The following is an 11,960-nucleotide window of genomic DNA, read 5'->3' as shown; positions in this document are numbered from 1 at the left end:
TGCTGTGATCCGTATGAAGTCTTCTGCTTGTTGCTGTGCTTCATCTGAACTTTCATCGTCTTCGCAAAATCCAGAAATTGAAGGATAATCCATTTGTCGTGTTATCATTGTCTTCTTAGAAGTACTTTTCTTTTTATATATTGTTGGAAAAAATCGCTGCATTGTTGCAGACTCGCCACGAGATGGCGCTGTGGCTCCACCGAACAGATCCGGCATGTTGTGCACTTCTGACATTTCCCCACGAGGTGGCGCTGTCACCAGGCTCCGTGGCCCAGATGAAGGCCCGAATTCAACTGCCCCCCATTCAGCTGATTGCCGTGTCTGCAAACTTGTTTGAGACCGAGGCTGCCTGGCTTTTAATTCAACTGACAATGGAGTTAGAATACGTGTGCGCCTGCCTTGGAGGGAAGAGGCTTAAACTCCAAGGATTTGGATTGAAGGCACCGGGACTGGAGAAGCGGTGGAGCCCCGGGATGTGGAACCCCGAGCACAGCCCCTCCTCGCCCGAGACATCACAAGGGAACGAGCCCGCCTCCGCCCGCGCTCTGCTCTCTGCGCATACGTGCTTTCGGAGCCGCTCCCCGTCTCTCCTGAGCTGACGTCACTCTCTCCCTCCCGTTCCGCCTCTGAAATCCCCTCCCTTTGGTCTGTCCCTGATTCTCTCTCCTCCTCCTCTGACGGTATATCCACTCCTCCCACTGGTGCGCGCTGCCCACCTCCTGCCGGCACCCAGGCCAACTCCGCAATTCGAGCAGACCTCTGCGCCCTGCTTCCGGGTTTGACTTCACAACCGCGCGTCTCCTACGTCTTTCTGCGATGTCCTTTCGGGGCCACGCAGTCTCCCCCAATTCGCTGCCAGTGTCTGACGTTCCTGCGCTGGTTTCGGACCCCCCCCACCAGGGTTTTCGCGAGCCTTGCCCCTCGCAGCGCCTTCGGCACCATGCCGGCCGGAGCAGCTGCTGTTTCCAGCGTCATTTTCACGTAAGCCGCACCAGACCCCGCATCTCTCATTACCTCCTTATTCGCGCCCCCTCCTGTGCCTGCACCGCCGCCGCCGCGCCCTCGCGCACTGCCGCCGCCACTGTTGCGCTGCGGGAAAGCGCCGCCGCCGCGCCTGTCGAAAGCGCCTGCCTTACTCCCTTCTCTCTCCCTCTGCCCCCTTTTCCGACCCTGCCGCTTCTGAGTCGGAGCCTGACGTCCCTGTGGTTTCTGGGGTTTCAGGGCATTTTAGGGGTTTCTTTGGTTTCCTAGGTGGTGGGACCTGAGGCAATGACATTATTTCCTGCTCCCTTTCCTAGAGAGCTTTTCCTCCCTGTTTAGCTGGGGCCAGAGCCAATTTCTGTTTAGAACCTTGCTCTCTTCCTCCTGCTCCTGAGGGGGCCACAACATTCTGTTGCATATCCAGCCATTTTGACCGCGCAGAAATGCCTTCTAACATAATTCTTGCTGGAAACAGCAATTACAAAGCTGTCTCATCCTTTTTTGTGGCAAGGAGATAGAGATGCCTATTAATTTCTTGCCAAAATCCTACTTCAAACAACAGACACTTTCCTGAAAATGGGTAATTAAGCCTGACCCACAACAGGAGCTCTTTCAGCTCTTTCTTTCGGATCCCGACCCTATATGTCTGTGCTATGCCTTGTAAGGCTGATGAAATTCCCAGCTGTTCCTGGGAAAATGTGCTGCCCATGTTCTTAATTTTTTTGACCTTCTTACTGAATGTCTGTCGTCAGAGCAGTCCGAGGGCTCCTGATCTCTGTCCAGCAGATCACAGAAGAGTGGTCCCAGAGGCGCCTTTCTGGTTCCGATGCGGACTGTTCTGCTACGAATTTTCTTCGGAAGAAGCTGAGAGATGTAATTCTCAGTGACTGCTGTCTTTTTCACACTCTCTTGGCCGTTTTTTTTTTTTTTTTTCTTCTGGCATGTCTCCCCAGGAGTTATCGTGTTCTCCTGGGACTTCGTCAAAACCCGGAGCTTTTCCTGTCGACCCTTCAGTCTCGGCTCTTCAGGGCTGATATCCTGTTTCCCTTTGGTGGGAGTAGCCTACCCAGCGGATGCCAGTTGTCCCAATCTCGGCTGTTTTTGATGGCCTAGAAAGGCTCGGGATAGCCTTGGGGGCAGCCCGCGCTCCAAAGGACAAAAGGAGTCTTCAGATTTTTTCGGTCTTCAGTGTTTATTAATTTTTTATCTACAATATCTTTTCTCGGCCCGACAGAGGTCCACACAGCACATCAGCCATGAGCACACTGCGTGCCCTCGGGGCAGTCAGTTTTCTTTATACCCAAAACTATGTATAAGATATTTACCTTTTCCCCCCAATACCTTTCATCCTTATTGACAAGTGCACTTTTAGAAAGAACCAATCTCAAAGTGCCACCACCACCACAGAAGATGGAAGACAAGAAGAAGAAGGAGGACAGGACACGCCCCAATTCCTCCATCTTGTCTCCCTAACACCCCCCTGTACCGAAATTCTAAACCCTGTGTTTCACACCATAACTAATCAATCTCTTCACCACTTATCCCCTGTGATTCTCCCATCCTCATACAGGTGATGTTTCCTGTGCTGGGTCAAAGTCCAACCACCAGACACTTCTGGCCATGTTCCAGGACCTCTGAGCCCCCCAACGGTTGTCTCGGTGTCTCTGCATATCAGGACTGCTGTGCTGAGATCCCACAACTACCCAGCGTCACTGCCCTGAAGCTGGCTGAGTCCCTCCTGCCACACTTTGAGAACGTAAGGCTCTGTGCCCCCAGCCAAGGGCACTGGATGCTAGCTGGAAACTTTGTGCTCTGTGCAGTTCTGGGCCTTTGCCTCAATGGGCCTGGAGTAGTTGGTGCTGAGGTCTTTTCCTTTCCTTCCAGGACAACAGCCACGTGCAGCTGCTCTCCATTCAACTCTTTTACAAGGTGATGGAGCTGGTAGTGGAAGAGGGGGAAGAGCTTCTCACGGCATTCGTGAACCAGAGCCTGCTCCCTCTATTCTTGCGCTGGCACGATGAGAACCTGTACGTGGCCAAGGTGAGGTTTTGTGTGACGGTGCCGCATCCCTGGCAGGGGGCATGGCCGCCTCCTGCCCTGGCACCTGGCGGGCTCCAGCCTCCCCATGGCCGTGGCACAGGGACACAGGTCCTGTGCCCTCGGCTCTGGTGCCACCTGCAGCTCTCTGCTGCTCTCCAGGCCTCTTTCCAAGCCCTGCTTTGTGCGGCATGCTTCCTGAGAAGGATGGACCTTGAGGAGCTGCTGATGAAGGCGCGGTGGATTAAGTTTGCTGAGAGCCTGGTAAGGACAGCCCGGGACCTCGAGCCCTGCCCCCGGTGCTCGGTGCGGGGGGCCGGCAGCTGTGGCCCTGCCCAGCACACCGCAACAGGGCCCGCCAGCCTGCAACCACCCTGCTGCTCCCTGCCTTGGGCCGTACGGGCCGGCTCGGCCGGTGCTGGGGGCAGGGAGAGCCCGGCTGAGGGGAAGAGCCTGTGCCGAGCATTCCCTGCTGGCGCTCCCCGCAGCTGCTGCAGAACGAGAGCTGAGTGGCCGAGAGCCCAATGAGGACCCTGCGAGAGGCAGCCCTCAGGTTCATGGGTGAGCCAGCAGCCCCACGCCCCTCCCTGCCCCCAGCCCAGCTGCTGCCCTGGCTACAGCGGGAGCCGCGCCTGGGCCGCTGCAGCCGGCTGGGATGGCCCTGGCAGGAGGCTTTCCTTGGATTTCCTCAATCTGGCCTCTGCCTTGGCTCTGTTCCTCTCTCTTCCAGCTCTTCAAGCCCTGAAGGAAGATGAGAGTCCATTGTGCCTGAGCAAACTGCTTCAGATGATCTTTGAAGGAAGATCTGCAGGACTTTGTCTGATGGATCAGATGTACCAGCGTCCATCAGCGATTTCAAGTGCCCATTGAAGATGGGAGCACCTGCAGAACAGGATGGACCAGCTGCAGCTCCAGGCACAGCTCTGGCTGCTCAGAGCTGAGCCTGTGTGAAGCTCCAGCAGCTCCTGCCATCTCTCTCCCTGTTGGCAGCCCCCTCCCTGCAGCCCTCAGGCCCTGCCCATCCCCCTTTTCTGCCTCCCAGCTCACCCCTTACCTTTGCTTTCCCTTAATGAACAGTTTGGGTTTTTCACTTGACCCGTGTCTCCATGTAGCTGAAGCGACGCAAATCCTGAGCCTGGGGACACGCAGGGCCCTGCTGCCCTTCTCCTGTCTGCTGTGTTCTGGGCATGGGCAGAGAGGAACAAGGGCAGTCAGGCTGCAAAGGTGCCTGTCCCGCTGCTCCAGCTGCACAGCACCGTGGAGTTAAAGGGCGTGCTGAGCACACTGAAGGGGACAAGGACCCTGGGTTTTAGAAGAGCCAGCTTGAAAATGCTGTAAACCCAGCTGTGCGGGATTCCATGGCAGGCATCCACCAAGGGCAAAGCAATGCTGGAAGGTTTTACAGAGAGCTTCCTGAAAGCACAGCAGTGCTCCATCCCTACACAGGGACAGGAAGAGGGCAGAAGCAGAGACCGTCGTGGCCTAACAGTGAGCTCTGGGTGTGCCTAAAAGCAGCAGCAGCAGCAGCAGCAGCAGCAGCAGCAGCAGCAGCAGCAGCAGCAGCAGCAGGGAGTGGCTGAGACTCGGAGGCGCGACGGTCCCAGTGGCCGCAGCGCTGTCAGGCAGTGCCTGCACCTTCGGTGTGGTTCTGGCAACTCTGGTCTCCCCACAGTGAGCAATGGCAGCCCCTGCCTCAGGCCCAGTCAGAAACCCAACCAAGTGAGACCAGAGGGAGGAGACCCTTCCCACCTCTCTTGGGCAGGGCTGCAAAACAGCCGCTGCGTCTTCCTGCCCTTCTGTTTGGGGTGTGCTGAGCCCAGAGCCAGCCAGCTTGTGTCCTGCTGTCCTAGGAGTGTTTTGGGCGGCCAGGAGAAGGGCTGCGTGCATAGCGGAGCGTCCTGGAAGGGGCTCACCAGAGCCTCCTGCGGGAACAGGCTGCAGGGCATGGAGGTTCTGGGACATCACACCGTAACCAATATGATCTAGTGAAGCCAAATTTATTATCCTTTAAAAGACTCTGTTTAAAATAAGTCTCTGCTATCCACGTGTCTCTAGCTAATACATGATTGGTTAATCCTAGGTGTTCACACATCTTAATTAGAATTCTGATTGGATCATCTAATTTTTTATGCATCTTGCTGTGGTTGTCTGGCCCACCCATGTCTCACTTTGCCAAGCTTGCTGACAAACTTGCCGAGTCCTGATGACTCTTCTTCTTGTATCTTTTTCAAGGATATACCGACCCCAATTCTGAACATGTCAATAATTCATTCTTTGTGAAGGTGTTCATTGTCCATTATTACAAGCAGGCTGGATTGTGCATCGGCTGAATATGGCCATTGTCTTGCAAAAACTCCTTCATTCTGTCTCTGAGCCAGCATTCGAGCCAGTTAAACAAAATCTTCCCTCTCACGCTGCAAAGAATGTGGAATTAGAATTGGAATGTGACCCTGAAATAGAAGCAGCTCAGAAATGAAAGTAGAAAAAAGTTATTCCAGAAACTATTGTAGAAGGGACTTTTCTCTCCAATGATGTAGAAGCTTTTCCTGTAGTAACTAATGCTGCAAGTAGAGGTTGAAAACCTTTCGATTGGAAGATTTTAGAAAAGTTGAGAGCGGCAGTTTCACAATTTAGTTGAAAATCCCAACTTGCACAGTCACTTCTGCAGTATATTTTTCCATCTAACACATTAATTCCAGCTGATGTGCATACCATGATATGACTTAGAATGCCACCCTATCAGCAGGTGATGTGTCATAAAAGCTGGGAGGAAAAGTGTGCTCAAGAAGCAGCAAGACCTGGAGTGCAGGGTGATCCTCTGTATGGTTCAACAGCACAACAGTTACTTGGCAAGGGGCCCTGGGCTACTGCCACTGCCCAGGCTCAGAGCATTGATCAAGTCTTGCAGCTGAGCCAACAACTAGCATATAATGCTATCCTTGCACTTTCAGATGGGTTACACACTCAATCTTTTACACAGATCTGTCAAAGAAAGAATGAAGACTTTGATAAATTTGTAGACAAATTGCATGAAGCTATCTATAAGCATTCTGATTTAAATTCAGACACAAAGATACAATTGTATGGACTTTGGGATCATTACTCCATTCCAAATGGCTTTCCCTTCAGTCACAAGAGCCTTCCATCTTTTCCAAAAATTGCCTGCTGAAACTCTTCTGCTCCCTTCCAAATCAGGTCACTACTCCAGCATAACCCTTGAAGCATGGACAGATGACTCTTCAACTAATTATAGTAGAAAAGAAGGGTATTTATTGCAGCGCTGGACACATGTGAACTAGTTTCCAAAGACACGTGCAAGGAGTTGCAGACTCCTGCTCTCTATTTCTACAGAAAAGGTTTTACTTTAGATTTCTAAGGACTCATAATACATAATTCTTACCTGCCTGCTTCGCTTTTTTATCAGCTGAATATCTATTACAGCTGTGCAATTGTACTCCCTTAACTGGGTTGGTGGGATTTTGAAATGAGGGTGTGGTTGTATGGGAGGAAGAAAGCTTTCTTCCTCATGGTGAACTCTTTTCCCATGGCCAGCTGGGAAGAACTTTGGACCTGCTGCTCATGGTCCAAGCCTCTCCTAACTGTTCAATTATTCTTAAGGCAAGGTATTTCTATGGTCTCTGCTTCTTCACAATTGCTTCCTCTATCCCTGTCACTCCTAGCTTTATGTTCCTAATATATTTGGTACTCTTTAACTAAGGTATGTGATTTCTGCTAGTTGTATTACTAACTTAGCTTCTTACCTCATTTTAAAATCTTAACTAAAACATGCAGTCTCCTGCTATCCCAATTCTATTCCCAGCTGGCCCCTCGACTCATCTGCACTTTTCATTTATCCTAATTCCATTTCAGCAAACCCCTTGGCTCACCTCAGGCACATCCCCAACTGCCTCCCTCCCAGCAGCTCAGAGGTGCATTGCACAGCGCTTGCTGTGCGCCAGAGAGCACAAAGCAGGCTGGCCTGGTGGGCCTGAATATTTCTGCCAAACACTCTGCATCTCACACCTTTGCTCTGGCTCAGTGCAGAACTGCAGGATTGCAGGCGCTTCCTCCCAGAGCTGCGTGAGGCGCTGGCTCCTGCAGATGGGCCCTGCCAAGCTGTCCCTGCCTCACGCTGGCCTCGCTTCTCCTGGCACAAGTGCCGGGCCTGAAGGAGCTGCCCTGTGCTCCAGCCTGCCGAGCAGCCCGGCTCCCTGCCCCGGTGCCCAGAGTGCTGCACACACTGCTGGCCTTTGCCAGGAGTTGCAGGGCAGCCGGCAGAAGAGGAGGAATCCTCAGCCAGCCCAGTGGCCCTCGGCTGCCCTTGGCCTTTCTCTGCTCCTGGGCACACTGCAGACGGCCAATGCCTCCAGGCCGGGCTGTGCCCAGCACGGCTGTGCTTCCCCTCGGCAGCAGCCAGCTGCCACCTGGGCTCTGAGAGCGGAGGATTCGCCCGCTCTCGGGAAGAGGCACCCAGGGCCCGGCTGCTGCCTCTTGCAGCTCCAAGGGCCTCCTTCCAGCCTGCCTCTGCCGGGGCTCAGGCTGCTCCAGCCTCTGCCGGGGCTCTGCTGGGGCTCCAGCCCGGGCAAGACCGGGCTCGCTCTCACCTCACAGGCGCTGACAGCTCTGTGCCACAGGAGACCTTCCTGAGCACCCTCTCTGATCTTTCTGCTTTCTCACTTGAGCAAGGCTCTCCTCCAGCCAAAGACATTGCACCTAGGGATACAAATCCAAGTGTCAGGAACCCCAATGCTCTCCAGTCACAGCTGAAGGCCTGCATCTGCACGAGATGTTTGGGCTGCTCCATCCTTCCTTTGGTTTTGCCTTCAAATGCCATTGCCCTTTCTGCTTCAACTACAAGTGTCATAGATGTACCAAAACAGGCCAGTGTTCTGGCCAAAGGCAGTGTGCTCTGGAGATGATGAATGAAGAGTCTTCCCAGCTTTCAAAGCACACTGAGAAAAACAACAATCCCTTCTTTTTAAATTTTACCAGTTTAGTAGCAATAAAATGGTTATTTAGATAGTAATAGAAGTTAGAATAATAAGCATTTGGACAATCAGAGTTAGAACAGTAAAGGACAATAAAAACAAAGACATATGGACAGTCCTGGTGCCTCCTGGGCAATTATGCCCCGAAAGCACACACGCTAACAAAGGATTAGCCCTTAAAAGCAATGGCTTGTGGCATATTCATATATCTCATACATGATGCATAAATTCTTTTCAAACAAAGGGTGTTCTCTGCTTATTGTCAAGTTCTCCCCCTTAATCCTGTTGGCTCCTTTAAGTCGGGAAGGAGGTGGAAGAAAGTTGGTCATTTCACATAAGGACGCAAGAATTCTTCCCTTGAGGCTTTTGGTGTTCTGTTGCTGTCATCTCTGGGGAAAGAATTTCTTGATTACCCCATCCCTTTATTGAGCTAGTTAAAAAAGTATCTTACATCACATAGCCCCTGTTTTACATAATGTTATAATCTAAAACTATATTTACCACTGAAATAATTACCAATATAGCTGGACGGGACGTACATGAGCTTGTCTGGCCTTTGCTGCCTGACCAAATAGCAGCATCTGTGGAATTTTACCCCAGAGACACTTTTGGCTAGCTGGATGCTGCAGCTGGGCGCTTGGAGGCAAGTCCAGGCACGCAGGAGCTCAGGTTTACCTTTGGTGGAGAAGCTTTAAGGCCAGGTGAAGGAAAGGAGTCGGTTCTGATGGAGGGTTTCTATCCAGAGCTTTATTCCTGGCCCACAGGCCTCTGAATCCAGCAAGGGCTCCAGGAGAACTCCCAAACGCATGGTTTGCTCACCCTTTTACCCGGGGCAGAGGGGCAGGGAAGGAACACGGGGATCACCAACCAGGTACGGGGCGGGGAAGTGTCAAGGGACAGAGGACACCTGGATGGCCCAATGTCCTTCCAGGAGGGGAGGGCATCTTTGGAATTCTGCCAATCACTCGCCGCCCTTCTGGAATGCCAGGATTGACAGACAGCGCTCAGCAGGGGTCAGGGTGTGGAAAGGAGGGATGATTGACACACCTGGCAGGGAATTATCAGGGAGGAACCTGGGGTATCTGAGGCAAACCATGACATAGCACCGCAACATACCACACTACTTAAAAAAATACAGTACTACTAACTAAGACAACATAACACATATAGTATATTAATTTATATATATATACATATATATATATATATATATATATTCATTTTAATAGCTGTGAAGTGCCTATCCTGTAATATGTACTTTTCACAACACCAAAGAAGCCATTGCACCATTAAGAGACAGCTGACAACTCAGAAGGAAATGCTCAGCTTGTTCACAGGGTAAGAAAGAAAGGATTCTTCCAGATGAGTTAAAGTTTCAGAAACTTTATTTATTTACAATCCTACTCTATAATCCTCTAGGGTGGTATTTACAGAAAAATGGACAGGCACTAAATCAACCAGCCTAACCTTCTGGAGCTAACTAAACTAACTAACCTTCTAGGACTAAGTCAGGTTTTTAATAAAGCTGCATTCAGCTTTGTGGATAAAAAGGTGATGTTGCGAGCAGAAAGAAGAAGCAGAAGAGTTGCTGACAGACAAAGGGGTAGCAACGCAAATAAAATGACCCTTACATCATCTACCAATTAGATTAAGAAAAAGATGCAACCAAACAATGCATGACTACAGAAAGCTACAGGATAGGAACTAATTATAAACTATGATTAGAAGCACAATAAATGGCTTCTCCTTGATTCTCAATAAATTGTGCAGAGTCTTTTTTCTTTCCTCCACATAGTCCTACTCTAAATCCTACTCTAAATCATACTGTACCGTCCTACTCTACAATCCTACTCTGAGATGGCTATGGAGAAAATGGTCCTGATGTGATTATAGCGCTGTTTGCTTCTCCATCCTCCTCTTCACTGAGATGATGAGCGGTGCCAGGGTGGATGCAGCCTCAGCTGATGTTACAAATGGATGCTTTTCACAAAAAAAAAGGCCAAAAAACCATAAAACAAATACAGAAACAAAACCAAAAAAGAAAAAAAACACAAACAAAAACCCAAAACCAAAACAAAACAAATAAACCAAAAACAAACAACAAACCAAACAACAAAAAGACAAACAACAGTGAACAGTGAGTCATTACTTTCCAAGCTCAGTGCTTCACAGGCTCAATCAGGATTGCTCTGGGTCCTAAAAAGACCCAGAAAGAGGAGCAGTGGGACCATCTGCTACCCAGCAGTCACGTGTAGGACCCTGCCATCACAGGCAAACCTGGCCCAGAATCCCACTCATCCATTTATTCAGGTTTCTTTATCTTGTTGGGATTTTTGCCCTGCCAGTGCTCTAGAAATGGTGCTTTCTGTCCCTGGGGTTTCTTCCTTTCAGGAAACTCCAATGGCTCATATGGGCCCCTGCCTTTGAAAGACAGGCACTGTGCTGATTCCCACAGGGACAGAAAGCAGTGTCTACCTTTCTTTGCCCTGCCCCTCATGTGCTGGATGGCTCCTTCCTTCCCAGCAGGGCCAGCCCAGTGGCACTGGGCCGTGCAGTTCCCTCTCTGCCACACAGCCTGGCAGTAACCCTGGCACAGTTCCCGTCTGTTTGAGCGTGCCAGGCAGCAGATGGGGCTGGGACAAGGCCCTCCCAGCTGTCCCTGTTTGCGTGGCAGAAACCTCTAAGGGTGGGCTGGGGGGCACAAACCAGGGCCCCTCAGAGTGAGCCCCCCACAGCCCCTCCTGCCCACAGCCAAATCTCTGACTGCTCAGCTGGGACTGGCTTCCTTGGGTTCCTCCACCACCATTTCATGTCTCTGTACCCTGCATTGCTCTACTTCAATTCTTTTGCCATTAGATAAAACTGAACACTCCACCAAATTACAAAAGAGGGCGACAGAAACAGTCAGAGGACAGAGCACCTCTCCTCTCAGGAAATGCAGAGGGAGCTGGAGTTATTCAGTTTTGTGAAGAACAGGCCCCAGGGAGACTTTAGTGCCACTTTCCAAGATTTCAGAGTGGCTTTGAAGAAAGTGGGGGACATCTTTTTTAACAGGGCCAGTTACAATGGGATACGGACAAATATTTTTAAACACAAAGGGCATCTAATCAGAGTAGGTCTAAGGAAGAACTTGTTTACTTGGAGCATGGTTGAACCCTGGCACAGCTTGCCCCAAGAGCTTGTAGGTGCCCCATTCCTCCAACCATTCCGGCTCCAGTGGCAAAGGGCTCTGAGCAACCTGATTTCTTTAAAGATGTCCCTGCTCATTGCAGGACACTTGCACCACAGGACCTTTACAGGGCCCTGCCACCCAGCCCAGTCTAGGACTCCTCACTGTTTTCATTTTAAGAGCACCAAGAATGGAGGTGAGGAGGAAGGGGGCTCATCTGCTGCCTTGGACTTGAGTGGAGGAGGAGCCCATCCCTCAGAGCCTGTTTCACCTGCAGCCCCTTCACATTTTACCTTCAGGAGCTCCTTGGCAGACCAGCGCCGCACCTCGTCTCTCTGCAGGCAGCAGCTCAGGAAGTCACGCAGGCAAGATGAAAATAGGTTGGGCTGCTGCAGCTTTTGTCTTCCTCCTGTGGCTATCAGGAGTTGGGGCTGGGGAAAAAGGAGACACCAGGCTCCACCTGCTTCTTTCCCATCTGTCACTGCCCTCCCAGATCCCTTTGATTAAGCTCCACTCTGCAGTGGCACTTTCTGCCCTGGCAGAGACCCAGAGATGACTTTCCTTTACCAACCAAAAACCCAAACCCCGATGCAGCCACAGCTTTCCCACTGTCCTGCAGATCTTGCCTTGGCAGCTGATTTCATTGCCTGACCTAGTTAGTGGGAATTACATCAGCACAAGCACATTTCCTTCCCTGAGGATTCATATCAGCTTGAGAGGCGTTTTGGAAGAAGGACTTTGCTATACTAACTCTACTGTATCCAAGGGTTAGGATATGAAAAGTA

At 51.0% G+C, this 11,960-nt stretch overlaps 1 protein-coding gene and 1 pseudogene across 1 annotated transcript; one reads left to right on the top strand and one right to left on the bottom strand.

Moving 5' to 3' along the window:
* Positions 1–576: 576 nt before the first annotated feature.
* On the top strand, positions 577–5,293 carry LOC135460628 (uncharacterized). Its single transcript, XM_064737527.1, has 6 exons — positions 577–981; positions 2,552–2,737; positions 2,866–3,021; positions 3,181–3,282; positions 3,507–3,579; positions 3,749–5,293. The coding sequence occupies exons 1-5, from the start codon at positions 817–819 to the stop codon at positions 3,525–3,527; spliced, it is 630 nt and encodes a 209-aa protein (XP_064593597.1). The 5' UTR covers positions 577–816; the 3' UTR covers positions 3,528–3,579; positions 3,749–5,293.
* A 4,512-nt stretch (positions 5,294–9,805) lies between these two features.
* Positions 9,806–11,960, bottom strand: part of LOC135460630 (serine/threonine-protein kinase PAK 3-like) — a 31,914-nt pseudogene continuing 29,759 nt past the window's right edge.

The sequence above is a fragment of the Zonotrichia leucophrys genome, unplaced genomic scaffold (genome assembly GCF_028769735.1).
Source record: "Zonotrichia leucophrys gambelii isolate GWCS_2022_RI unplaced genomic scaffold, RI_Zleu_2.0 Scaffold_69_233693, whole genome shotgun sequence".
Lineage (NCBI taxonomy): Eukaryota > Metazoa > Chordata > Aves > Passeriformes > Passerellidae > Zonotrichia > Zonotrichia leucophrys.
Note: the sequence above shows the minus strand (reverse complement) of the source record. Positions and strands in the feature narration are given on the sequence as shown.

Coding starts and splice junctions, on each gene's coding strand:
- LOC135460628 (XM_064737527.1), top strand. CDS start 817: ATGTCCTTTCGGGGCCACGCAGTCTCCCCCAATTCGCTGCCAGTGTCT. Junction 3,022..3,180: donor AGAACCTGTACGTGGCCAAG/GTGAGGTTTTGT, acceptor GCTGCTCTCCAG/GCCTCTTTCCAAGCCCTGCT. Junction 3,283..3,506: donor TTAAGTTTGCTGAGAGCCTG/GTAAGGACAGCC, acceptor CGCTCCCCGCAG/CTGCTGCAGAACGAGAGCTG.